Consider the following 27,219-nt stretch of genomic DNA (forward strand, 5'->3'; position numbering starts at 1 on the left):
TGCCGGCACCGCGGCGTCTGCACCCGCTCCCGTGCCTGCCGCGGCTCCGGCCCAGCCTCCTGCCAGCGCCGCCGTGCCCGCCCGGCCAGCAGGCACCCCAGCTCCCAGCGGCTGCACGCCACGGCCCCCCGCAGCAGACACCCGCCGCCTCCACGCCGCTCCTCCTCCCCCCGCCACCCCGGGATCATCTCCCGCTGCCGAGGCCGCCCCGCCGCCGCCCGTGCTCCGCTTCCCCGCTCCTGCCCCGCCGCCGCCGGGCGGGCTGCGCATGCGCAGTTGCTACAATGCCGCGGCACTGATATCACTCCGCGCCGCTTCATCCAACCACAGCGCTGCTTCCGGGATCACCCGCACGCATGCGCAGTTCTATCCTCACGGTCCCGCCGCCACCCCGCCCCCCCCCCCCCCCCCCCCCCGCTTTCGCCGCAGCTTTGGTACAGCCCGGTCCTGGTTCCGAGCCGCTCCGTGCCGCTGTCCGGCCATAGCCGGCACCCCCGTGCCCTGTCACGCCGCTTCCGCCGCCACCGGGTCTATTCACGGCACCGCAGCAGGCAAATACTGCAGCGCCTTGCATGTATCCTTCCGCGTCTCTGCCTCTGCCGGACCTTGAGGACTCACATCACCGAGAGATCACTCCGCAGCGCGGGACACTGCACAACCGACACTTGGTGTGCCTCCGCGTATTCGCCTTCCACACTCCTAGCACAGAGTGGGACTACTTTGTGTCACGATTCGTCCGCACAGCCACATCCACGCACACAAACCGTGCAACGAGGAGGGGGAGGCTGGAATATAACAGCTGGAATATAACAGCTGCTTTAATAAATACAGGACAGACAGAGAATTATTTTGCCCCTGCAAATGCCAAGCTGCATCTTAGTTCATTTCTAGTGTTCAACTCTGCAGTGTGTTCAAGTGGATGATTTCTGAGGGGCTGTACTGCATCAGAGGCTTTTAAGGAAAATAGTCCCTAAGGAAAGCAGGATGAAATCTGAATGTAGAGAACAGCTTTGTGCTTGTACCACTTCTCTCTGGAGCTGTTTGTCAGAAAAGCAGCAAGCAGGCATGAGTAGTTCTCCTTTTATTTCTGCAGGTGGCACCAAACATTTAGTTCTGAAACATGTTTGTCCTTTCAAAGCTATTTTGAACTCCTAAGAGATGTTCTGCTGCTGTGCAGACCCTCTGTGGCTGCACATGGCCTCTCTGCAGCTCTGTGAGCCCATGCTCCAGGAGGGGATCCCCATCCATCCTCGCTGTCCCTGGGATGGTGCTGGGAGCTGAGGTGAGAGCCATGGATAGCCCAGCCGGGGTGAAGTCTGGACAGGGGCCGGTGGCACGAGTGAGTGTGGGATTGCAGCTGAAGCAAGGCAAGAGCCTGGCAGGGGTGTTGCTGATCAGACCCCTGTCCCAGCCCTGCAGTCCCATCCCATCCTCCCAGCACGTCTGAGCTGCTGCTGTGCCCAGACTGCTCTCACAGGGTCATTTCTCGGCTGACTTTGGACACAGAGACACCAAAGGGCTGGTGCTGCATGGCCAGGGCAGCCTTTGAGCTGTGAGGTCTGCAGAGCCCCATGCAAGGACCAGGCCAGAGATCCCTGTTCTGTGACAGCTCTAGCTAATCCACACAGACCCCATGCTGACCTGGTGAGCCAGGGAAAGAGCCAGGACTAAAGTGGACAAAGCACAGAAATTATGTGTTTTAAATAATAAATTTTATTTATTCTATTATTAAATTTAATTATTAATTTTAATATTTACCAATTCTTTAAATATTAATACTTAATATTAATGATAGTTAATATTATTAAATATTGATAATATTTAATAATATTATTAGATATTGTTATTTAATAATGGATATTAAAATACTAAATATCCATATTCCTAACCACTTTCCATCACTGTAAAACTTCAGTGCCACACTCACAACTCTCAAATTTGCCAGATGGAAGCTGCCACATACAACCAGGCTGGGTGCTTTGAGTTTTTGAGCCAGTCGCCTTTTTGGGTGCCCCTTCCCACAGACGGCCTGGCTGGCTGCCCCGTGTCCCATCCAGATTTGATTTCACTGCAGCCCTTGGAGCTGTCACTCTATCCCCAGGATAACCTGTCTGCCATGCTCACGTGCAGAGCACGCACTGACAGCTGCCTGGCCCCAGCCCAAAAGCATGATCACTTATTAATTTAGCAAGGCAATTAATTCACCACTGGCAGCACTGGCTGAAGAGCAAAATGAGGAAGTCAGATTCATCCTTGTCTTCAATGCATCAAAATAAAAGAACATCTGTAGTGTGCACAGCACACTCTTGGCAACCAGCAGCTCCTGGGCTGGATATTGGAGGAAATAACTGGAAATCAATGGTGCTGTACCTGCTCCATCTGCCTCCAGCCCTGCTCTACTCTGTGATCAGATTGTGCAGAGGTTTTGCACTACACCAAATATTGGGGTTTTTAGCAGCTATTTTAGTCTGCTTTTCCATGCTCTGAAGGTACACACACTACAAATTTAAAACTGATGAAGATTTCCTTTTGCCATGGGGACAGAAACTCCTGGATGATTTCCCTTAGGAGGCATTTCTGGCCTACCACTGAGTGTGCAGCTGTGCACTGAAGCATGTACTTGTTAGAATATGTTGTAGAAACATTATAATGCTTAAAAGGTAGATAGTGTCTTATCATTTCAAAGCACTGTATAAGCACTGACTAATTGAGGTTCATGGCAGCACTTTTAAGCAGATAAGGAACTACCACTGAAAAATAAGTAGCAGCCAACACTTAGTACCCTGAGGTCTGAACTACAGCAGTTATTTTTTCAGGTGTGGAAAGGCAAAATATTCGAGTTTGCTCAGATGCCACAGTACAGTAATAACTGGCAAATGTCAGATTTAAATGAAACTTCAGATGGAAACCCCCCACCTCCATCCACTCCCCACGCACTCAGCAGCCACATTTGTGCAGCTGAAATGCTGCCATGACAGGACTTGTCACAGCCTCTTTACACACAAGTTACACAGCCTCGATACCCCCTTGAGCACTGGGGTGCAGGTTGGCTGAAAATCCTGCCCCCAGGAATTGCCTGAGAGAGGACAAGGCTCCAGCCCTGCTAGGCTGAGCAGGTTGTTGTCACACTAAGAAGCAGAACCAGTATTGTTGGTGGAGAGCCAGCACCTCGTGCTCAGCCCTGCCAAGGCACTGCCTGCTCCTTTCTTCTTCATTTCCTGTAGCAGAACAAGTTTCAAAGGGCTCCTGTGACAGCCACCAGCTTTGATCCAGGCTAAAACACCTTGAGGTGGGAATCTTGGAAACCAAAGCAGGTGCTGCAGCACCATAGCTAGGCAAAGGAGAATCTCTAGGGCTCTTCAGACTTCTCTCCTTTTTTCTTCTTCACTAAACAAACCATTCAGCCTCAGCCATGCTTGCAGCCCAGTTTATGCACATGTGGGTATCACCACACAGTGCTCATTGATACCAGGCTACTCACCACAGGATTTCAAACCACCCAGGGCTCACCACTGCTGACTTGAGACAGAAACCTTCACACGTGAAAGCCAAAGTCGTGGCATGGAAACCAGTGGAAACTCTATTAGCAATGCTGTGACCTGCTAATTAGCAGTCATACTGAAAGCCATTAACTCCCAGAAAACAAGAGACTAGAGGGTTCTGTTAGCTGAGCGTGGATTGGACAGTACCAAGACTGAAGGGTTTGCCTTGAAAAGCTCACAGAGTTTGTGCTCAGTGCTTGACTGAAGCTGTTTTGCTGGGATTTCAGGTGGCTGCTGTGCCTGGTTCACTGAGCAGGGCTGTGGAAGGGAATTACCCTATGGAGGGTTCTTCAGGACACACTATAAATTATCACCCAGCATTGCCACAAAATGTATCTAAAGGATTCCTACATGCTATGCTACATCTCATTTATTTCAGACGTATTTAAATGTCTTGCTAGTTTGGCCCCTAAATTTCTAGAAGGAAGAAATCTGTGTTCTTGCCAAAGATGTAAATAAATGTAGATCTAGAAGGCACCAGACTGGACAGAATGGATTTCATGGAGGGGCTACAATCCTTCATTGCTGCCCACAGCATCAATTTACTCATCATGAGGAACTTACCTATTATTTTACACTCACAGTGCTCCAGGAACAGAGCCAGTGCTCATTACTGTCAGCTACACCGGGGGCCTAATTGCAGAGCACATCCCTGATTGCTTTGGAGGGGCTGGGTAACAATTGGCTCTGCAGGCAGAGGGCCACTGCCAGACTGTGAGCATCTGCATGATTTGTGTCTCTGACTTCCAAAACTCCAGATACCACAGAAAGGACTCACACAGACAGACAGACAGCCTCACATCAATCACCTTCACACAATCCTTCTTGTTACATTACCTGCCTATTAAAAACTGATAATTTTATAATAGTTAATTTGATAAATTAATTTTTTTAAGTGGAGAACATGTCTTTTTTCTCTGGTGTAAAGCCTAATTCTTTTGCACAGCCACATTTTGAAATGTGTTCTGCTAGGAAAGCTAGAAAATGCTCTCTTAGATTTACTCTTGAAGACTTCACAACTGATATTAAATAAAAACATGAAGCCAGAGGAATCATGGACTGGTTAACTTTTGAGGAAGACACAATCAGAAAATGCTCAAGGAGTAACATCTGGCCTTCCTCTTCCTGCTCCATGCCACCAGTCAAAGCTTTTTATGAAGAGTAACCCAAATGGAAAACCTGCTTGTTGCAGATGCAAGCAATTCATTAGGGCTGTCCCTGCAATGCAATCCACAGTGTCAGGAATAAATGGCACTGCTGTGATTCTGTAGTAACAACTTCACAAAACAACCCCACCAGGCAGGGAAACTGGCCACAGATGGGCTGGTGCTTGTGTTTAAGGCTCTCAGCTCCAAATCTGGCCAGTTATCTCTCCTCCTGGAGTCTGAGGTCCTCAGCAGCACAGCTCTTGTTGGGCTGTTTACAAGGAGCTGTTTAGTGCATCCAAAAGTGGTTTGTGGATGAAATTCAGAAAATAAAAAAGTGAAAAAAGAGAGTTTTGTGTGTGTAAAATGAGCAGAAGTCTGATCAGAATCTGACCCTGCATCTCTCGCTGTGTGTGCATGGATGTGTAGGAGCAGGAAGGCAGAGGAAATATGTGAGAGAAGCCATAAAAGCTCCCAGATAATGCCTCCAAAGTATTTCTAAGCCATTGCACAAGGAACAATATACAGAGACTTAAATTCACACAATTTAATTTAGACACAAGGGATCTATTTACGTGGCTAGAAGAATCCTCATGTGGAATACGCTTACAAAGAACCTTCTTTGGGCAAAACAAACAAACAAACACTGCAGTCATTTATCTGCTTGCCCTCTTCCTGTGCTGGAATACAGGAGCTTCACAGTGCTGCAGTCCCAAAGCGTGGCAGGGGCCTCCCCCTGTCCCTGCAGAATCCCACTGCAGTTCATTCAGCTGGGCAGGAGGGAAGGGCCCATTTCATGGGAGGACAAGGTAGGGTCTATGGTGAGGCAGCCTGTGAGACCAGGGTCTTTCCAAGCCATGTAAGGAGCCAGTGGGAGTTGCCAAGGCAGCAAACTCCAAGCCAAAACAGGAAGGAGCACCATAGAGTTCAGTAGCAACCACACTGCTAAAGCTCTTCTCCAAATGCATTTTCTTACAGAAATAAACATTGCTGTTTGCCTAAAGATTGTTTCAGTATGAAATTGGTCTCCTGAAACTGATTAAGTAATCCAAGAGCTGAACATTTTTCTTGATGCTGCTGAATAGGACCCATAGACTTTACTCCATACTGAACTTGGTAAGATTGGATTAATTGAAGGGAGGAGAGGCAAATTCAGTAACAGAATTAACACATTGGAGTAACTGGTTGTTACTTCCAGGTGAAAAATGGAATCACAGCTCCTCAGCAGGGTGAATGCAGCCAGCACTTCCCTGTGCCAGACTCACCTATGGGCATTTATGGTGCAGCCTCAACAGCATCCATCCCACACCAAGAGCATCTTTGATCCTGGGGAGAGGAAAGGAAACTGGAGGAAGTCATCCTAAAACACAATTTGTTAGTGCCCACACCCCTTACAAACTGCTTGGAACAGCAGCTAGAAGGCATTGGGATAAAGGAGGGATTTTCAGGTAGGTAAATGTCAAAATACTGCAGAAAGTTAAAATTTGGATTAAATTAGCTCCAGATATCAAGTGCGTTCCTAAAATCAATATTAGATTTTTGGTGTATTTTTGCTGCTGCTGCTGAAAAGCCATTTCTTTGTTGTCTCTTACTGTGTGAGTGGGACAGTGTAACCATCATTTCCAGGGTTCTCTTTGGCTCGAGTCCCCTCTCCTTCAGAATGGGAATGGCTGGCCAAAGGCAGCCCATTGCCTGCACCAAACCTCTGCAGGGAATCCAGACAATGTAATGGGGCTGTTAAACCCAGGCCTGCCAGGAAATGTGGGGAGAGCAGGTGGCAGTCTGAAGCAAAAAGTCTGCACAGAGTCTGGGAAATGGGAACTATTGAACTATTCCTGACAAATCTTGTTTTTACTGCAGGAAGAGCCACTCTTCAAACCCCAAGCAAATATCTTACATCACCTTAGGGAAGCAAATACTTCAGACCAAGTTTCTGTCCTTGCACTAAGAATGTTCCCCATCATCCCTACAACCTGCTCTTTATTCTTGCTTTTTCCAAAGGCAGTGAGGCAGTTACCAGGGACTCTCCTGTTCTCTGCCAAGGAGCTCTGCACAGAATAAAATTTGCATGACTGGCTTTTCTTCTTTTTGTCCAAGGAGACTTCCTGGACAACTGATCTTTCAAAAGCAGTGACCTTCAAACTGTTACAAAGAAAAACATCTAAGCAGTGCTAAGTTACTTAGAAATATTTTCATGCTCAAACAACTGAAAAATTATTCTGTATTTTCATAGCTCCCAAAAGTGCTCACTTCTAGGCAGGGATCAATCAGTCAGATTTTTAGATCATTACATAGATTTGAGAAGTCTTTTAAGAGTCTTCAAAAATGTCCTTTCAGTCAGATGCACAGCACTGCTAACAAAATACTGTAACTCACATCAGTGACTTATCTCAACACCACTTGTTATAATAAAATATTCATAAAAAGCCCACTGAAATATATTATCTCATCAGCACGTGGTGATAAGATTAAATTGTTTGGCATTAGAAGTGATAAGGATTACCGTATCAGTGTTTAGCTTGTTGAAATCATATTACCTAGTGCCATTGATGGTAATCACACTGAAATTCTGGATAATTTCAAATGATTCAGTAATAATTACCACACTGTGCTGTAGGCAAAGGGAGATGCTGGAATCTGCACAGCCAGTGCTGGATTTGTACAATGACTCAGTGTGATGGGATTTGTACCTTAAGAAAATTGACTGAGCTGATTCCCCTTAGTCTTTCCTTTGGGGAATGTACTGCTCCAAATCAGAGCAGGGCAGGAAGGAAACAGCATGGAAGTTATTTTAAAAATTATCCAGCTGCTCTACAGCTCCTTAGGAAATTCAGGACAAGGTTTGGGCTCTTTGGAGCAGGGAGCAGCCTACTGTGGTCTGTGTTTATCCATTATTCCTGCAGCCTCACAGACCATGTGGCAACACAAGTAAATAGGCAGTGATGACACATGCAGTGAGAACTTGAGCACAGAGCATCTCAGTTTGGCTGAACAGATGCAGCTTTGACACACACTGCTAGGCAGCCACTGTCACAAGAAGTGGCCTGAGAGCTTAACTTTTATAACCTACTATTATTTTTTTACTATCTTCAGTGTGCTCAACCTCCCAGACACACCCATACACAATACAGCAACTGCCAATCTCAGGGAGAGCTTATGCTTGATGGAATGCCACAGAATAAATAAGGAGGTCCATAAACACTGAAAAGATGAGAGATGGTGAGAACAGACTTACTTATCCCTATTTTGACCCCTGCAAGCACTTAAATTTGTGTGGGAATATGTTTTCTAAGACAACACATAGGTATAATTCTGTGAAGTGAGAACTGGTGGGCAGGCACAGGATGGCAGATAGGAAAGGAGAGGATCTGTTTCCATGTGTTACATGTGCATGTTCTTTCACAATTCCTTCATGTGTAAATTGGTCTCCTGCCCTGACTAAACTATTATACATGAAAGGATGGTCTTAGAGACAGAACTGGTGTTAGGCACTGAAGCATCAAACCCTTTCTGCCAGCCAACCAAGCAGCCACATGACCACCATGTCTTCCCTTGAACTCATTTATCTTTTGTCACTGCTTAGAACACTCTGTCTAATTTTAGAAGGCAGTTCTGCAACCCTTGCAGTGAATAATACTTGTTCTGGCCAATAGTCCCAAAAGGCACAAGTAGGAGTGCCAGAATCACAGAAACACAGAGCTGAGGCAGAGCTCAAGAGGTCATGGGGTCCCTCTTATCAGACCTGTCTTTCTGGGCTGACATTCACCCAGACACAGACCCCCCATGCTGGAGCTTTACTATTCCCCAGCAATCCATCCCACTATTATTTCCCCACCCCTACCTGATGATATTCTCCTTTAAATCAAATAATCTTCCCTGATTAAAATCACATCAATCATCTTTTACTATCTCTGTTTCAAAGAAAGCAGATTCTCATCCTTCATTTCCCTCTTCATTGGACTGAAAAAAAAAATTCAAATTCTTTAACTTTCTTCATTCATTCTCTTATTATTTCCTCTGACTTGCTCTAGATGTTCCCCAGCTGGCTTGCATCTCCTTGGGCAGCACCCCCAGAGTGGTCCTGCTGCTCCCCAGTAGTGCTGATGAGCAGAGAGGGGCTGTGTGTCCCAGAGCCTCTGTCCCTGCTCTGGGGCTCTTCCCTTTTCACAACCAGGCCACTGTTGACTCATGCTCAGCTTGTGACACCCAGATTATTTTCTGCTCTATCTGCTATTAGCAAGCTGTCCTCTGTCATGCCTTTCCACAGTGAATTGTTTTTGTCTAAATGTTTTCTCTTGCATCAGTCCCTATTTACCCTCATCTTCTCCTGGAGTGTAACTTTCAGAATTCTATGCTTGTACTCTACCATATCAGCAGTGCATACAGATGATAAAGGAATGTTTCCCCTTCTATCATCCACGTAACTAATAAACACACTGGGACAAGGACAAACTAACAGCTGAATTCTGTAGCTCTTCTATTAGGCAATCCTGTCTAATAACTTCACATCTAAGGAATTATTCACCCAGATAAATACAAGTGAACTTGAGCCAGAGCTGAGAAATGAGGTCCTAAGCATACAGATGTATTAGTTACACCAAGGTTTGCAGGTATTTGTCCCAGCAGGAGAGCAATAAACAAGAATGTGCAGTTAAAGCCCAGTAGTTTTCATGCCATCAATTTCCTTTCCATCAGCCACGACAGCTACATTCACCACAGAAAACCCACTCTAATCTGTCACAATACAGGCCTTACACTTTTGGACTTACAACATTTTGAAACACTTGTTCATAAATCTTCCAAATCCTACACATGGATATTAATATAAAGATACATTTATTTTCCCTGGTTTCTTTTTTTAGCTCTTACTCAGCAAGACTGACACAAATGAAGTTGAATACACACGAACATTTCAGTGTTAGATACTTCAATGACCAAAGGAATGAAGAGCTGCAGTCTCAAAGAAAACAAAATCTGGGAGCTGTTTTTTTGAACCATTATATCAGATTTCAGATTGAATCCAGAAAAGCACAACATCTAATACTGTGTAACAATGGATACTTTGGGAAACAGGGTAAGGAATAAATTAATGGGTGGGGGCTTCTTCCTCTGGCACCCTCCCCAGATCTATCAGTGGCTTAGGTATTTTCTGAGCATTTCTTTTTGCAGCTGGGCCATCACATGTGCAAGTTCTACCTGGCTAATTTCATCCACTATTTTCCAACAACTTTCAGTATTCTTTAAACTGAAATGGATAATATAACCCCCTGGAATCTCACATTGCATGCAGTGCCAGGGCTCTATTGATTCTGAGCTCGCAATGCCAATATGCACCCATCAGTGATTTGGCCTGAAACAGCTTTGAAGATTTGTCAGAAACTATCACATGAAAATTAAAAGGACAGAAGAAGTGACTGTAAAATTAAATTATTCATTTTTCCACGGGGACATGGAAAGAAGGAGTCTTTCAAGGATTAGGATAAATCAGCTACTACAATCAAATCTGCAAATTGTGCGAAGTTGAAAGGCAATTCCAAGTCCTCCTGATGCCACGTGAGGTCAAAATTTTAATGAAGTTCCACTAAAAATGCAAAAGCAGTAATTGCATGATTGAACTGAAAATCTGAGAAACAAGGTCTAAAAGGAAATAACATTATTATAACAAATGTTACATTTACAATTGCTGCAACATTAGCTCAAAAATTCCTAAACTGCTCATCAAAGAAAATGATAACACATTTTCCACATTGGGGCAGATTTTCTCAGCTCAGTTCCTGTGTGCCTAAAGATAAAAGATTTGCTTGTCAAGCAGTTTGTAGATAGATGGAGAGCAGGGAGGGACAATGCCCCACTTCTACCTCAAGAGTCCTTTTATCTCTCATGAATTTATATGTGCTTGGCCTTTTTATTTTAACTTTACAGCCTCCACTGCACCACCACAAACATCCTGAGTGTGCAACACTTGGTTTATTTCCTTTCCTGTAATTCATAGCTTCTACTCTGAAGCTTTGCACATGCAGAATATCAGGCAAGTCAAATTGCAAGCAGTGAGACCACTCATGTATGTGTTGGTTGAAGTGGAAAGAAAAGAAAATGCCATCTCATTTGAAAGTGAATTTTAGTTGCCCATTCTGTTTGCAAGCATTCCCTTCAGTGTGATTGCTCCCATGCCATTTCTCAGAAGAACAAAAATGTATAAATAGACTCTGACCCCTTTTATTGCAGTGTGGTAAAGAAATGGGAAAGTCAAGGAAAATAACTGTAACCTAATAAAAATTCAGAGGCACCTCAAAACATTAATGAACACTTTATTATTACAGATATGGAAAGTACAGCCCCGTAACTTCATATTGCTTTTGGGGCTTGCAAAACATAAAAATTACATTCTCTCAGGCAGTTTGACCATTTTTTTAATACCACATGTATTGTATTTTTTGCTGTTGAGAAGGCATACGAACCATTTTGGTGATATTTTCTGATAGTTGCTGATTAAAGGAAGATGGAAAAATACATGGATACAGAACAAGGAATCAAGAAACCTGGGCTGGGCTTTTTTGCTGTGCTGCTTTGCTCATGACATAACCAGAGACTTTGATTTCAATGACTCAGTCTTCTCATCTGCAAAATACGGATAACATCTGAATGTCTCTCAGTGGAATGGTGAAATTTGATTTCAGCATGTGTAAAAAGGACATGGAGATTGCTAAGTGGCAAGGTGTTATTACCATATATTATAAATATAAACCTAGGAAATTTGGCATTGAATGTGTAGGGGATTTTTCCCCTTTAGCTGCCCTTTAGTTTTAAATACTACTAGCAATAATTGACATTCTATTAACACTGAGAGGAAACAACAGACAAAGGATTCTGTGCACACACATATAGCCAACATAAAAAAAAGAAACAAAGAACAGGGCAAGTCTGTGTGTGCTCTGAATATTCAAGCTAAAATGGAGCTGTACTTGGAATATTTAAAAGGTTCCTTTTTCATTCTCTTGAAATACTACCTGATCTTACTGCTACTTTTTCTGCATTCATCACAATTATGGGTTAATTTTTTGGCCCACTGGCAGGCAAACTTTCATGATTGCAAAGGGAGTTTCCTGCACAAGGCCCAAAGAGCCTGCCCTTTGGAATGGCCATGGATGCTGCTTTACCTTCATTCTTCCCAGAGTGCAAACCCAGAGGTAAAACAAGATTATTCCTAAATTTATTGATACCCAACTAGAGCAGCATCTCTCTTTGAGAGCTAATGGGAGGCAACTCATCATGGTTAATAACACAGTAGTTTAGGTTGGAAGGCACCTTAAAGACCACCCAGTTCCAAGCTCCTTGCAGTGATGGGATGACATGTGCAGTTGTTGTGGGGACACAAACTGGGTATACCCCCCGTGGGGTATCTGGGGAGCTGTGCCGTGCCCTGCCAGGCTCCCCTCAGCACCGGCCACCGGGGACCGCGATGGCTCCCGTGGGACGGCCAATTCCACTGGCCCTTTTGGCAGATGTTCAGAGAATATTCAAAATATTCAACCCCTAAACCACTAAACCAAAGGCGTGCTTAAGAGGTTTCTGGATCTGGCACTGGGTGATGTGGTTTATGGGTTGCAGTGCCAGCTCTGAGTGGACTTGATGATCGTGAAAGTCTCTTCCAGCCTTGACAATTCCATGATCCTAAACCACATCGCTCAGCGCCAGATCCAGACACCTCTTAAACACCTCCAGGGACGGTGACTCTATCTCCTCCTTGTGCAGCCTGTTCCAATACCTGACCACCTGAACAGTGGATTCCTTTTTTCTAATCTGAATCTCTGCTGTCGCCGTTTGAGGCCGTTTCCTCTCCGTACAGACCCGGCAGAGCAGACCGGCCCCAGCTCACTGCACGCTCCCATCAGGGGTGATGAGCTCCCCCCTGAGCCTCCCGGAGCCCCGGCTCCCTCAGCCGCTGCCCATCAGACTCCCAGTCCTTCCCAGTTCCCCAGTTTTTGTCTCTCCCAGTTCCCCAGTCCATGCAGGGGGTTCCCCAGTCCTTCCAGGAGGTTCCCCAGTCCATGCAGGAGGTTCCCTGCCCCCGGCCGGACCCGCTCCAGCAGCCCCGTCCCTGTGGAAGCGCAGCCCGAGGCAGTGCCCAGCTCTCGCCGCGGCCGCCCCGGATGGACGCGGGAGCGCTCCCGGTGCCGGCGGGGCGGGAGCGGGCGGAGCCTGCGCACTGCGCCCCGCGCCCCGCGGCCCGCCCGGCACTCCCGCGGCCCGGCGCTGAAGATGGCGGAGGGCGGTGCGGCGCCCCCGTCCTGCGCTTCCTCCTCCTCCTCCTCCTTGAAGGGGCTGCGGGAGCAGATGGGTGAGAGCGGGCAGGGAGGGGTAGCACGGGGGGTGTGTGGGGGGTCCGGCGGTCCAAGGGCGCGGCTGGCGCCGGCCGCCCTCCCCCGGCCGCCCCGCTGGACGTCCGGCCCCGTCCCGGGGCGGGGAAGGGGCACCGCGAGCGGAGGCCGCCGGGGCTGCCCGGGCCCGGCCCGCTGCCCGCCCGCTCCCGCTTCCCGCAGCTCCGGGCGGTGATTGCTGGCTCGGGAGCTCCCGCAGCTCGCGGGCTCAGCAGCGGCGGTGCGGGGAGGCTGCGTTACACGAGCCGCCCGTTTTTCACCGGTTCTCCAACTTGGCGGTGTCTGTGCTGGCTCTTGCTTTCGGAGGGTTTGCTCCAGCGATGTGTTCGGTCCCGAGTGCAGAAGGCAGAGACAGCCCCTGGCATTGATTTCTAATCAAAGATTGAATAATTCCCGATTTTACTTTTCACTTTTTTTTTTTTTTTTTTTTTTTTTAAACTGGTGTTATAAGAGGGCTGAAGAAGCTCTGCTTTGGTTTTGTCTTTTTGTCTTGGCTGTGCTTATGTGCCTATTTATTCTTAAGGTCCTTAATAAGATACTCTGCAAGGAGTATTGTGCATGCACGATGTGTGTTTGCAGCAACATTTCGTGGTACATCTCCATGCAAAAGCTTTGTGGGTGAGCATTAGAAAAGATAAACATTTACTTATCCCAGTTACAAAAAACAATAAGTAAAGAGACTTGTGGTTTGATCTAAGCTAACTAACTAGGGCTAGGTGCAGCAACTACTCTTCAGAGCCTCTTGCATGATTGTTTTCAGTGTATCTGTGTAATTACATAAAGAGGCGTGCTGGCGAAGGGTCCTGAATGCACAACTCTCATCTGGCATTTTTCTTCAGTGTGGTGGGTGTTGGAAATACTATTTAATTACTTTTTGTTTCTGTTTCAAAATTAAGACAGTTTAGTGCTTCAGAAGGATAAAGATCTACCAAAAGATAGCACTTCCCACCTGCAAAGGCTGTGTCTGTTTGAACCTTATTCTTCCCGCTAGAACTGCTGAGTTTTATTTTGCATATGGGATGCACTTACATGGTGGCTGCTAAGTTTTTCTAAGGATGGGCACCCATATTTGGTTACTGCTGTCATGACCTAGATTTAGTCCCAAAATCACAGGGGAAATGCTCCATGGGCCGGGCAGCTCCATCTCCCTTCAGATATGCACATGTTGTAATATGCACATCATGTTGAATAAACAACCCCCCTCCCTAGATCCTGGAAAGGCTAGACTTTGAATTTTTTCCCCTGAGGGGATAGAAGTCACTGAACCAGAATCTGAACTTCAGTGTACATAGAATGCATTTGTAGCAGTTACGTGCTCAAAGATAAACTCAGTGCTAATGTGCAGTGAATCAATGCTGACTGTGAGCTCGCAGGCTGCTGCAGCTCTGCTCCCGACTTCTGGTCAGTAGCACTCCCTGGAGAGAGCAAATGATGTTTAGAAATCATCCTTGCAATCCGGCGGTTGACGGTGGAATTTGCAGGATAATTTGCCACAGTATTTGCTGCTCTTTGGAGAAGTTGTGAGCAGCAGCCAAGTCTGATATCGCAGCTGTTTGGAGAAGATGTACAAAAAAAAAAGAGAAAGACACCCGAAGGAACCTCGAGGTTCAGTCCCACGCTCCCCTTGGGCGTGTTTGGGGAGGGATAGAACTTCCTGCCTGTCTGAGCTCTCTTGGCTGCGTGGGGGGACTCCTCACTTCCAAAATACCTGCTAACAAAAATGCTTGGAGCTTCTGCTGCTCTGGGGGCAGTTGTGTACTTTGCTGTCTCAATCAATCTGGAGAACAAGCATCTATGCAAAATAAATACAGTGTTGTGTGCCTTCAGCCATTTGTCAGTGAACTTGTGTCTGGGAATCTCACGTTTAAAGACAATAAATAAAGAGAATCTTGCTGAGAAACCACAGCTCTTTCTGGCAGCCTAAGAGGTGTGTGTACATACTGTTTGTATAGTCACCTTCTGCGTAGGTACCTTTGTAGTCCTTATTAAAGGACACTGCTGAATTCTTGTTCTGTTCACTTCTGCTCTCTGTGACCAGCCTCTTGATGGTGCTTGTTAATGTTTAGGCCTTGCACACCTAGAATCCCATGATGCCACTTGTAACTAACTTCCAATTTTGTATGTTTAGCAAGAAAAATATTCTCTCAAATTCAGTCTAGTGTTGAGGTAAGGGGAAGGTGTTTCTGCTTCTTTGAGAGAGTATCAACTGTAATTAAGATTCTGCAGGCCACCTCATGCCTGCAGTGCCAGTTCTGCAGTTCCTTTGTAATAATTTTCTGCCCTGACACACTTGTCCTATCTTATTTCCTCTATGTGGGTGACAAAAAGCAGAATCTGCTACCACAACTAGAAGGCAGTTAAGGTTTCTGAACACCACCTAACATTGTAGTTGTACACTGAACCAGCAGTGTTGCTTACCCCATTTTTGTTATCCATGCTTGCTGCTGTCATCCCTCAGGGATGAAGAGGAATTTTTGATCCTGTTCTAATGCCATAAGTACTTCTGAGCTTGTTAAGATGTGAGAAGAGGGGAATAGTCGCGTACTTGTGGTTTATCCAGTAAGTGAGGTTTTCCTTGAGTAGTGTGGGTAATCAGAGGAAAAATACCTGTAATTTAAGCTGCTGTAGCCTATATTTATTGTCTTCATTTTCACTGGAATACTATAAACTCCTGTTTTTCATAGTATGGGTGGTAGAGAATGTTTGGATTTTTTACTAGAGCTTGGTATTCCTGTGCTGTTGCCAGAATTTCCACTCACATATTGAATTGCTGTTGCAAAGGTTGTTCAAAACACTATATTTAAATGCTATTCATACATATTTTCCTTTCCAGGACCTGCATCATCTTTTAGGAAACCTGTCTCAGGTTTGGGGAAAAAAAATAAAGTGCCGTTTTCAACAGGCATAAATTCCATGACCTGCAGGTCCCCGTTTGGTTGGAAGTTTTCTAATAAAACAAGAACTTCATTCCATGTAATCAGTTCTTTTCTCCCAGTGTAAGTGGCACTGTCTGGCTTTGTCCATTTTTCCCAGATCACAGTTCTTAGCAACAGCTTTATCAAGTGCATGCACACAGAATTGGCATGAAAAGAGGATGGATGGATGGATGGATAATTAATAATGCATCTTCATTGCTCAGGCAGGTAGTCAGGGACATGCACAGATTTATCTGGTGTCTAGATCACAGTTATAAAACATAAGAACACAAGTTTGCACCAACATCTGTAGGAGTACTAGAGAGCTCTTGGGTACAGTCTTGGTCCCACAACAGAAGATGGTCAGAGGAAATTATTTGGGACCCAGAAGCATCTCAGACGATGAGTTGACCTGTGTGTCAGAGCTGCTTGCTGGAAGACAGAAAGAATTTATTTACAAATTTGGACCCTTTAAAATCTTTGGGATTTGCAGTGTGGCTGTCAGTAGAGGTGGGCTTCAGATCTTGCCTGGGAAGCAGCAAGACAAGGAAAGCATTTCTTTGCCAGGTTTCTCACGGTGTGGGAGTGCTGCATGAAAGGCATCTTGAGCATTCAGTTGTTGTTTTACTTGGTGATGTTTGAATGAGTGACTGGTACAGATCCCATCTGCAGAGCAAAGGCAGCTCATCACTGGGGCATCCAGCTCATGAGCACTGGGGCTGGCTTCAATTTCTTCATTTGTCAAACTCCTCAGAACTTTGGAGAAAGTTCTGAGGGGTTTTTGTGCTTCATCTTTTTTCCCTGCATGAAATCAGTAATACTGCTTTGCAGACTGCCAAGGCAATAAGTGCAAAGAACTGCACAGAAATTGGATTTCATGTAGATCTCAGTGGTGAGAGAACATTCCCAAATCAGGCTGAGAACTTAATGTAATTGTGATGGCTATGAGCTCTAATTTCATTTTCTTTTTGTTCAGGGAAATACAATCATATAGGGTAGGGATAATTTCATGCTGATTCAGAAAGATGAATGCTATGTATTGAGGTGCTTAGCATTCTGAAGATTACTTCCAGTTGTAAGTGGTTTATAAAAGGTTTTCTTAGAATTTAAAACTTAAAATTCTTGAGATTTCTCCAAATATATTCAGGAGAGATATGCTCCTTGCTGTAAGGAGAAAAAGCCAAACAAACAAAAAAAACCCACCCAAACCATGTGCATATGCAGAATATTTTTTTCAGTTTCTTGTGTTGAGTGTTCCATTCTCTACATATTTCTTCATGTGTTGAAATTGCAGAATATAAATTTGGCTTCCATGCTTCAATTCAGATGAAACTATTCAGCAAATAATGATTTGCAAGGGTCATAACTCCAATGGTGAGAGCCCAGAGATGTTGTGGCTTACACTGTCCCTAACTGTGCATAGTCCTAAAATGTGACTGTAAGTAAGGATTGCTGTTTCTTCATACAGTTGTGTTTTTCAAAAAGAAAACAAGGGAGTACTGGTATGCTATTATTAATTTTCAGTTCTTAAAGGCGATAAGAGAATAAAGAAGGGTTACTATGGGTTACTGTAAGATAAATGGAAAAAATAATCTAGGTTAGTCATAATAAAGTAGGGGTATCAAAAACTGCTGATTGTCTTTAAATTTGATTAAATAATTGGAGATGCTTGCAGTCCTCTTGTGAAAGGACACTCTGACAAATAAAATTCTGAGCATGCAATTTTAATGACTTCTGTGGATATGAGTTATCGGATTACTTGTGGTACTTCAAAATCCAACTGGGACTGCAAATTTCTTGTCTGCCACAAATAAATTAGTGCCATTTAGTTTCCAATTATGCAGCTTACAACCAGGTTAATCTTACTTGATTATATGCTTTCAGTGTGTTTGCATATGCCTGTCCAATAATCAGAACCTTTCTAGATGCTGGAGGTTTAAGATTTTTGGAGCGTGGGGTTCGTGGAAGAAAAAAGTGTTGCTCAGAATTGTTTTTGTTTGAAAGAGACAGAAACCTCCCCTGTGCTGCATCATTAATGCCTGTGCATAAAGGGACCAAGCCTTTGCTTTTAAGGAAGGCTGACATAGTTGCTTGGCATTAATTATTACAGAATAATTTAGATGTTTTCATCTAAATTATTTTTATATTCCAGTCAATTTGGAAGTTCTGCTTTCTAGGTGAAGGATCCCCAGCTGATGTTGCCTTTGAAGAAAGCAGTTACCACTGGCCATGCTCAGAATACCTCTGTCTTTTCTCATAGTGTTTTTTTTCCATTCATAATTCACAGGGAACTTCTAAAATACTCCTTTATGAGTACTTAACTGACTCCTAATTTACAGACACTCTCTGTTGTTTAAATGCACTGACCTGAATCTTGGGAGGGAGAATAGATATTGTAGTGCCTTGTTCTCTGGGCAAGTGTTTCAAAGCTTCCAAGTGTTAGAATTCCTCTCCCAAGCCCAAGAGGGCTTGGCTACAAGAATATGGAAATACTGTAGGGACTTTTGTACTTAAAGAACATAATTTAATAGAATTCATTAATTTATTAATTTCAAAGATTATCCTCTGTTTAATTTTGCCAAGAGAACTTCTTAGAGGAACATTTTTGCAGCACAGGGTTGATCAATATTATTGTGTTTTGTGTTCTGGACATTAAAACCAAGGACACTCATCTCCAGACCAGATAAGGGAGTGTCACCTTACTCACATTCACTCACTCACTTACATTCACTCACATTCACTCACATTACATTTCTTGAAAAGACTTTCTGCCTTTGGGTAATGAATTTAGAAAGAAATATGGTCTCCTTATTTTCTCTTTAGCTCTTTTTTCCTACTTGTTTTTTTTACACCCATTTGCCATTTTTCACTTATCCTTCAAGCTCTTTGGAGCAGGAACTGATTCATGGTCACTTTGCTGGAGTCTTACATTGCACATGTTGGAGTGTCCCAGAGCCTTCATTTTCTGATTAGCTGGGTGAACTGTACCGCTGTAAGAAAATGTGCAGTTTAATTCCTTTTACATTTTGCTCCCCTTTTCTGCTGTAGACAAGAGGGTTTGCTGCATTAAACACACTGTGGACCTGTCAGTGTCCTGCAGCACTTTCTGTGTGGAGTGATTTGATTTGAGACTGGCCTGTGAGGGTAAATGCCAGCACCAGTCTCTCCTTCTGAAACACACAGACAGTGTTTGAATGAGCTCTACATTTTCCATGAGAAATTCTTCAAGTGTAAAAAGCAAAAGCAGTAGTTTTCACTGCTGTCTTGGAAAGGAACTGCTATCCTTGCACCAGAAGAAAGCTCAAAATGGAGTTTTCCCAGGGTTTGCCTGAGTGTGTTGTGACTCTCGGTGCTAGGCTGTGCTCTGGGCTGGCATTGTTTGGCCCGGGTGAATTAAACAATGGGCACAGTCTGCAAACAAGAGCACAAAAGCGTTTTCAAGGCCGTGCTTCTAGCAAGCAAAAAACCCCAGACTGTTCAGGAAAGAGGGAAGTCATGGAGAGAAGTGAGCTATTGCCAGTGTTAGGGATAGTGCACGGCAGGGGAAGAAACAATACAATGAAAAAAACAGATGTGAAATAAGAGAAGAGAGCAAGGGCTTGGCTTGAAGTTACTTTTTGCCATGGCTTGCAGGAGTGTGAAGAGGAGTCAGTTTAGGCAGCCCAAAGCAGAGAGCTGATTTCTGTCTGCAGCTTTTGCCAGTGCTTGAGCTAGAATTCCAGTGGGAATTCCAGTGAGCTGTGCAGAGGAGGTTAAAGTGGGACTGCTCTGGCATCTGTGGAGCCAGCCCTGCATTGAGGGACACATGTACTCCTGAGCACTGGGCAGTGCTATAAAGTAGAGACAATTATTTGTACAGCAGACTGGTTATTGATAATCCATTTTACCTTTTGGTCCTTCTGCAGCTGTTAAACCTGTATCTAATTCTGCCCAGTTGAGAATGTTAAATCTGTGTACACCTATATACAAGCATTGATGTCACATAACTAGTAAATTTTACAATGAATCCACTTGAAATTATGTAAGGGCATTTCATTTTAGTCCTGTGTATTAGGATACTTTGGAATTTCCAGTATGCAGAAAACAGGTAAATATTTCAGGTAAACTTGAGAAGGTTCACAAGGGTCTTTGTGAGAGTGGAGTTTCTGCTGTCATTCCACTTAATTTCTTTCAGGAGATGAATAATAATACATCTCACTAATAAAGAACCCCAAATTGTGGAAGCCAGGTATCTTTTCTAGAGAAGGAGATAGATTTATCTTATCAGCCCTGTGTGCACGGCACAGACAGTGCTTCTTACTAACCTTATGATGGCTTCTGCAAGAGTTGGTGACATGTCTTTGTCCTTTCTAAGCATTATCCTGGCAGTTGCTTTTTCCATTAAGTAGCAAGAAGCATAACTCATGGCTGAGCAGTGTAAGTGAGGTTAAAATAAGAGAATAAGTGTCAGTGGGACTCCACAGATGTGTTTTCAGTAGTGTTCAGGCAGCTGAAGTGAGGATGGTGTGGCTGTTGAGCAATGGTGTAACATCTCTGACTGTAGAAAGTCTCTGGAGATGGCTGCTAATTCTCTTAAGGACAAATTTCAATGCCTTGGTCTGTGCTTATATTATAGTCAAGTTTGGTTTAGATTATGTGCTTCCCCTAGGGCAAAGTGTGCAGAGATCAATGCAAAAATTAACCAGCAACCTTCCTGGTGCCTTTCAGCCCTAGGCTGAGTACATAGTATGAGTACCATACGTCTTTGAGATTGCTTCAGCTGTATCTTTGCAGGTTTCCTTATAAGAAATAAATAATTTTGTTAGTTATATGATTTTAAAAAAACATTTCTAGGTCTTGATCTGAATGTGAATGTTTGAAGAGAAGTAAAAAATTAGGTTCTTGCAAGTATGTCTCAAATACTTGCTTGTGGAGCTGCTAATTCATATACTGCAAAGGAATGCTTGTGTCAGTGGGTTCAAAACTTGTGATGAACTCAAGAAATCACCCTGAACTGCCTTGAGCTTTGGGAGCAAAACCAGATTGTTGTACAGGATTAGCTGAGGAAATGGTATTCAAGGGAGGAAAGCACATAAAGGTAGTAAAATAGGTATCCCATGTAGGGAATAAATAGAGGACAAAGTTTGCAAATGGAGTCTGGGATAGGGATAAGACGACAGGAAGCTCTTGTAGCCTGATGAAGCTGAGAGTGTGCACTGCTTTCTGGAGATGTCTGTGCTTCCCATCTGGTGGCTGCCCAGACAAAACAGGAGAACCATCTGCCTCCCAGCTGCTCCGTCAGAAGGTGCCTACAGGGAAGCTCACGTGTGTGTTTGTTTGTGGAGCCTGTCAGTCCTTGCAGGCCAGAGATGGGATGTGAGGGTCAACGGGGGGAGACAGAAAAGGGGAAAACAGGGAAAAGAGGAATGCACACAGAGAGGGCTTCTCTTCATCATTAAAAACTTTCTGTGTTGTCCACTTGTTTGTGTGAAGGTGCATCCTTCCTCTGCTGTCATCTGGCAAGGAGAAGTGTAAAAGCCGATACCTAATTTTTCTTAAAGCTTCAAACATATGATCTTGCATCTGTTTGTCCTAACCTATGCTAATTAATGATTGGAAATCAGCTTCAAAAGCAGTGCATGGAAATCTCAAACTTGAATGCTGACTTTCCTCATCTTTCCTGAAAGTATGTACAAAACTTTTAAAGGATCTGAACACTTACTGGCACACAGTATCTCCCTGTAGTGGAGCAAGACAAAAATGGAGGCTTGTAGATTTGGCACAGCTTGTTATAAAATCAGAGATATTTTGCTGGAAGGTTCACTTTTGATTCATGGGTTGCTTATTGGCTTCTTGTTAGCTGCTTTAAACTTTTATGAACACTTAAAATCATAACAATGCTTAACATTCAGGACCCTTCCTAACACCCCCCATTTCAGAAGCTTAGCCTGGGATTTTTTCATTTGCTTTGCATAACAAGTCATTAAATCATAAGAAGCAGAAGGATTGCTGTGAAAGTCAGAACATTCTGCTCTCTCTGTAGTTTCACAAGGGAAGGGAAGGGAAGGGAAGGGAAGGGAAGGGAAGGGAAGGGAAGGGAAGGGAAGGGAAGGGAAGGGAAGGGAAGGGAAGGGAAGGGAAGGGAAGGGAAGGGAAGGGAAGGGAAGGGAAGGGAAGGGAAGGGAAGGGAAGGGAAGGGAAGGGAAGGGAATGGGAAGGGGAAGGGGATGGGATGGGATGGAAGGCCTGGAGCTCGCTGGGTGAAGGGATGGAGCTGCCTCAGTCCCTAATGAGGTTTACTAAGAACAGCAGTGGGTTCTTTGCCAGTCTTGGCAGGGCCAGGGGTATTAGCCGTGTGCAGGGGTTGAAATAGAAATCAAGGTTTATTTTTAGCGCCGGTCTCTTGAGGGCATATTGGAAACCTGATCAGGGAAGGGAGGCACTGCCATGCTCTGTGTGAGGGAGGCACCTCAGCACCTGCACTGTCAGGGGATTGTGAGCTGGAAGTGAAATTGGGAGAGTTGGATTTATCTAGAATGTCACCTCCTGGTGCTTCTGTGGGTTTGGTTTATCTCTGATTTGCTTGGCCAGACCTGGGGTGCTAAATGGTGATGAGGGCACAGAAGGAAAACTGCTTCCCAAATTACCTAATCATTTCATGGTTCAAATAGCTCTATTTTATTATGCATGAATGCAGATATTATTATTAGCCTCATGCATTACTTATATTTTTATTGATTTTACCTGGAGCACTTAAAGGTAGACTACTGTAAAATAAACACACAAATTATGCTGATCACAAAATATTGTTGTGAAAGACTGCTGTGGGAGGGCAAGCTCAGAATAGAAATGAGATATAATTTGACTCTTAAGAGAATTTTTCCTCTCCAGGGAGTTTGCTGAATATGTCCATGAAGGCACCCCCCATTAATGCAACATGTGACACAGATTCTAGTGAAATGGTTGTTAAATGTTTCCTGTTCTGGGGTATTCTGATTCATTACAGAGGTATTAGGCTCTGTATTTTACAGAGATATATTTTATGGAAAATACTTTTCCATGAAGCTTCACTCCATAGCAGACTGGTACATTCATTATGGAAAACTAGGCAGAGAAATTATAAATATCTGTGCCAAAAACCATTTAAATATAGTAATTATTAAGGTATATTTTATCATATCAAAGCAAAATAAGATAGGTATTTCTTAAAGATTGCATAGTGCAACAACATGCAATGCATTTTCTTTTACTGTAGGAAAATGTGGACTTTGAAAATCACAGTTTTGTATTGTAAATTTACAATGAAATTGTCAAGGGCCATAAAACCTGTCTGTTGACTAGAACTTGGTGAAACTGAGCTCAGGTATCTCAGGAGTGTATCTAATGTGATGTCTGTTCCCCTTTTATTAATCTTCTGTTCAGATCCCCAGTTCGCATTTGATTCTGGCTTTCTGTTGGTGAAACGGATCACATCCGTGTGACATGAAGGTGCACACCTTGGAGCTTAAATCTGCTGCTTTCAAATGTGGAAGCACATTGTTTCTATGCAAATAATGAAGCACTGAAGGAGTGAACATAGAATATTTTAGCTGACATACAAAAAACCTTGATGTGCAGAGTCCTCTGGCTGGATATTTCTAGAGTTTTTTCACCTCTGTGTCCTCTGCAAGCTGAACTGTTTCTGTAACCCACTTTCCTGTCTTACAGAATCTCAAATAATCTTTTGCAACCTGAATTAATTAAAATAAACTGACTAATTGCTTTGCAGATTTAACACATTTTTAAATCAGTGCCTTCTAATCATGAGCATTATTCCAACTGTGCATTTATCTTTGATTGAGTAAATAAATACATAATCCCCCATATCCATTATGGCTGCTTTGTTCAGCAAGATTTCTAATAGGAAAATACTTCTGCAAGTAAAATAAAATTAATATTGTACCTGTTTAATTGCAGGTTGCTTCTTACTATAACTTTGTTATGGAAATTTGGATATTTCAACTTTGAGAGTTGAAGCAAAATTCCAATGTTGGTCTTAACTGAAGCTGGTTTAGCTGCAGAGTGACTTTGTTCTGTTGGGATAATTTCCTGCCTGAGTTAGCTCAGGCTTCCTGGGCACCACTGCCTCCTCCTTTGAGGAAAGATGTATCTGGATTTCTGGATTTGTCTGAAATCTCAGTGGTGTTTCAAGAAGCTTGTGTTCCTTCAGCCATTGTGATGTACAAAGGTGTCATTGGATATGAATGCCCTGGTTGCACATTTCTGCACTCAGAGCACCTGCAGTGGGGCTGCTCTTCCTCTGGCTGTTTGCACTTCTGTTTGGGTTAGAATAGATAATTCTGTTGTTCTCCACTTGGTGTTTTTTTGGGCAGATTCCCATCCATGTGACATGCAACAGTGTACAAAAATCAGAATTTTGTCTGATCTAAAGAGTGAAAAAACAGTGAGCCTTTTTTAAGCTATTTTTTGCCAGTTGGTAATCTCATCGTGTTGTAGTGTATCTGGTCTGTGACTTGTGTGAAAAGAGCCTCAGAGATGTATAGGATGGGTTGAGGAAGACTTTTGTTTGCTGCTGCAGTGAGAAATTAATTCAAGACATGGCAACAGCTGCGGGTGACAATTTAGAGTTGCTGAATAAGTATTGTAATCAGCATTTATCACTGAAATCACATGGGATTAAGCACTTTGAGGTGATTGTTCTTGGGCACAGCCTTAGGGAGGGTTATTACCATGACACAACTAGTTGTCATGGCAATGCATGGAGAAGAGGGAGACTCTTCCTTCCTCTTTTGCATTTTGCACTCCTCTTATTAAAGGGAAGTCAGATCATTGGCAAAGTTGTAGTTGCCATTCTTAAAATATAACAGCAATTTGTACTATTGGTCCTTCATGTTCTGGGTGAGATCACAGCACGTTACGTGTTCCTTTTGTGGGTTTGCCTTTTCTGTGTAAAACTGCCCTCAACTTTCTCAGGTGTGGGTTTGTTCCCTCTTCCCCTGAAGCTGGGCTTTCCCATGGAAGGCAGCTGAGCTCCCAGGGCCTGTCAGGCCAGGGGACAGCAGGGTGGCAGTGTCTGGGGACACTTGTGTGCAGCTGTGCAGGGCACTGGGGTGATGCTGTCCTACAGGGTGCCCTGCCTGCTTTCCCTGTAACTCTTCACACCCTGCAAGGTGATTGGTGAAGGTTGATACCAAAACAAAATCTGGGAGGAGTGATACAGTAAATTGTTAATGGTTTTTCTTATTTAGCAAAATTAATATTGGTAGCATTTCCTTTCTGTGTGATTATCTGTGAGTTGTAGCCCTGCATTTTGCTGAAGTTACCTTGGTGAAACTCAGATAATGTGAATGAGTCTCTGCACAAATGCTCAATTTACTGTTTTGGAGTCTAATTTATAATTAAAATTTATTTTTGAAGCTCTTGTTTCAGAAGTATGTTGTAAGCCTCCCTCAGTGGTTTACTTTATGCAGCTAATCCCCTTTGTCTTTCATGTCATGAGGTAATGACAGGTCTTCATAGACCTCTCCCTGCTTGGGTCTCATCAGAACATGATTCTAGTAGTGCTGCTGGGTTTTTACATACATGTGTGCAGCCCACAAATGCTCATGTGGCAGCAAAGAGTTTCTGTTATTAAGTGTAAGTCACATACAGCTTTGCAAAATAATGGAGTTTGTTTTGGAAGTGTTATTAAATAGGTTTGATCTTTGAAACTCTGTAGTCTTAAAACATAAGGTTTGATAAATGTTTTTACAACAAAATGCTTTGCCAGGTCTCAAGTCTCATGACAAATTTTTCCTCACAAGTTGAGCAGCCCCCAGTTAGCTATTTAATAAAAGCATCAGCGACCTCAAGTAGAATTTTATGTATTTATTTTGGATATTTCTTTCATGAGTTTCAGTTGTAGAGCTTCTATTAATGTGGATTGATTCTTTCTCACAGTTGCTGCAGCCCAAGCCATAGCAGAAGAAAGAAGAAGCCAAAGTGGCATTAGCCCTCTCACAGTCCAGACCTCAATAAAGACAGCAACTAAACCAGGTATAATTACAGGTCATTGCTCTTAATGAAGTGCTGGGCTCACAAGGGAGGGTTACTAGGGGTTGAAAAGAACATATTTAGAGAAAAGTTTGGTGCTCTTTCTTCAGGAGGCATCAGGGCACCTGGTAAATGGTTTGTAGGTCTGGTTTTGATGACAGGTTTCTGTTTTTCACTGGCTCAGAGTTCAGTTGGTGTTGCCTGTCTTGTAAGCAGGGCATGACAGCAAAGATAAATGATGGTAACTGGGCAAGTTACCAGCTCACTTCTTGCTGAAATTCAAGTTTTTATACCTGCAAAGACTGCTGAAGTCTTGGTTCTGCTTAGTCTGCAAATGAGCTGTCCTGCAGTGCTCTGAATTTGTAATGACAGGTGAACTATCTGTTCCCAGATGACATTTTCCTAAATTCCTGTCATTCTTGTTCATGGGAGTTAATATGTACAAGAATGAGGATCAGGCTGAATTTGGAATAGGGTATGTTCTCACATGTCTGACTTAGGCTTTTCTTTGCCTGTACCTATTGAGCCTTTAATATGATGTCTGCTTTCTCTTGCACCTGTTAAAAATAGAATTGTGAGGGAATGGAAAGAGGGAAGAGGGGGATGTTCAGCTTTCTGTGAATTTTTCAGATGGTGTCTTTTATCTCTAAATAGAGTGTGCAGTGATTTGGTGGTGTGGGCATCTCTCAGGAAGTTTCATTCTCCTTTTGATAGGGAAAACTTTTGACATTTTATTTAAATTTGAATGTTCAAAATCATTGACAATTATGTGTCTTCAATTTTTGTTTTGACAGTGATAGATGGTTCCATGCTAAGAACAGAAGAAAGGCAAAGGCTGGCCAGGGAGCGGAGAGAAGAGCGGGAAAAGCAACATGGTATTTTCATGTTTCACTTAAAATATCATTTTCTAAAATGTTTCTCTTAAAGGATTTACTGTCCCACTTACTCCATGTTTTGTCACTTTTTGTCAGCTTGCTGGGGACAAGAGACAGGGTCTGCTCTTGGTCTTGCATCAGTGTCCATCTGTGAACCTGAATGAAGAAGGTTTTGATTTGAGAGGAGAACACTGTAGAGAGTTGTAGCTTGTTCAAGCTCTGTGTCACTTCTGACCTTCCATTTCTTAATGACCACCCAGCAAATTTTGCTAATTCCTTACTGAAAGCCTTAACAAAACCACTTTGGAAAATAGAACCTTTAGCTTAGAACTCCTTCCTATAGCCCTGAAAAC

At 43.6% G+C, this 27,219-nt stretch overlaps 1 protein-coding gene across 10 annotated transcripts in view; it reads left to right on the forward strand.

Moving 5' to 3' along the window:
- Nucleotides 1–12,923: 12,923 nt before the first annotated feature.
- The window catches only part of MAP7D3 (MAP7 domain containing 3), a 42,601-nt gene continuing 28,305 nt past the window's right edge, over nt 12,924–27,219 (forward strand). For all 10 annotated transcript variants that reach the window (XM_058032465.1, XM_058032467.1, XM_058032470.1 and 7 more), the window contains exons 1-3: nt 12,924–13,025; nt 25,899–25,994; nt 26,786–26,866. In XM_058032465.1, the coding sequence (XP_057888448.1) occupies nt 12,947–13,025; nt 25,899–25,994; nt 26,786–26,866 (256 nt within the window). In that variant the 5' untranslated portion in view covers nt 12,924–12,946. The remainder of the gene's footprint in view (nt 13,026–25,898; nt 25,995–26,785; nt 26,867–27,219) is intronic.

Source organism: Melospiza georgiana, chromosome 12 (assembly GCF_028018845.1).
Source record: "Melospiza georgiana isolate bMelGeo1 chromosome 12, bMelGeo1.pri, whole genome shotgun sequence".
NCBI classification, from domain to species: domain Eukaryota; kingdom Metazoa; phylum Chordata; class Aves; order Passeriformes; family Passerellidae; genus Melospiza; species Melospiza georgiana.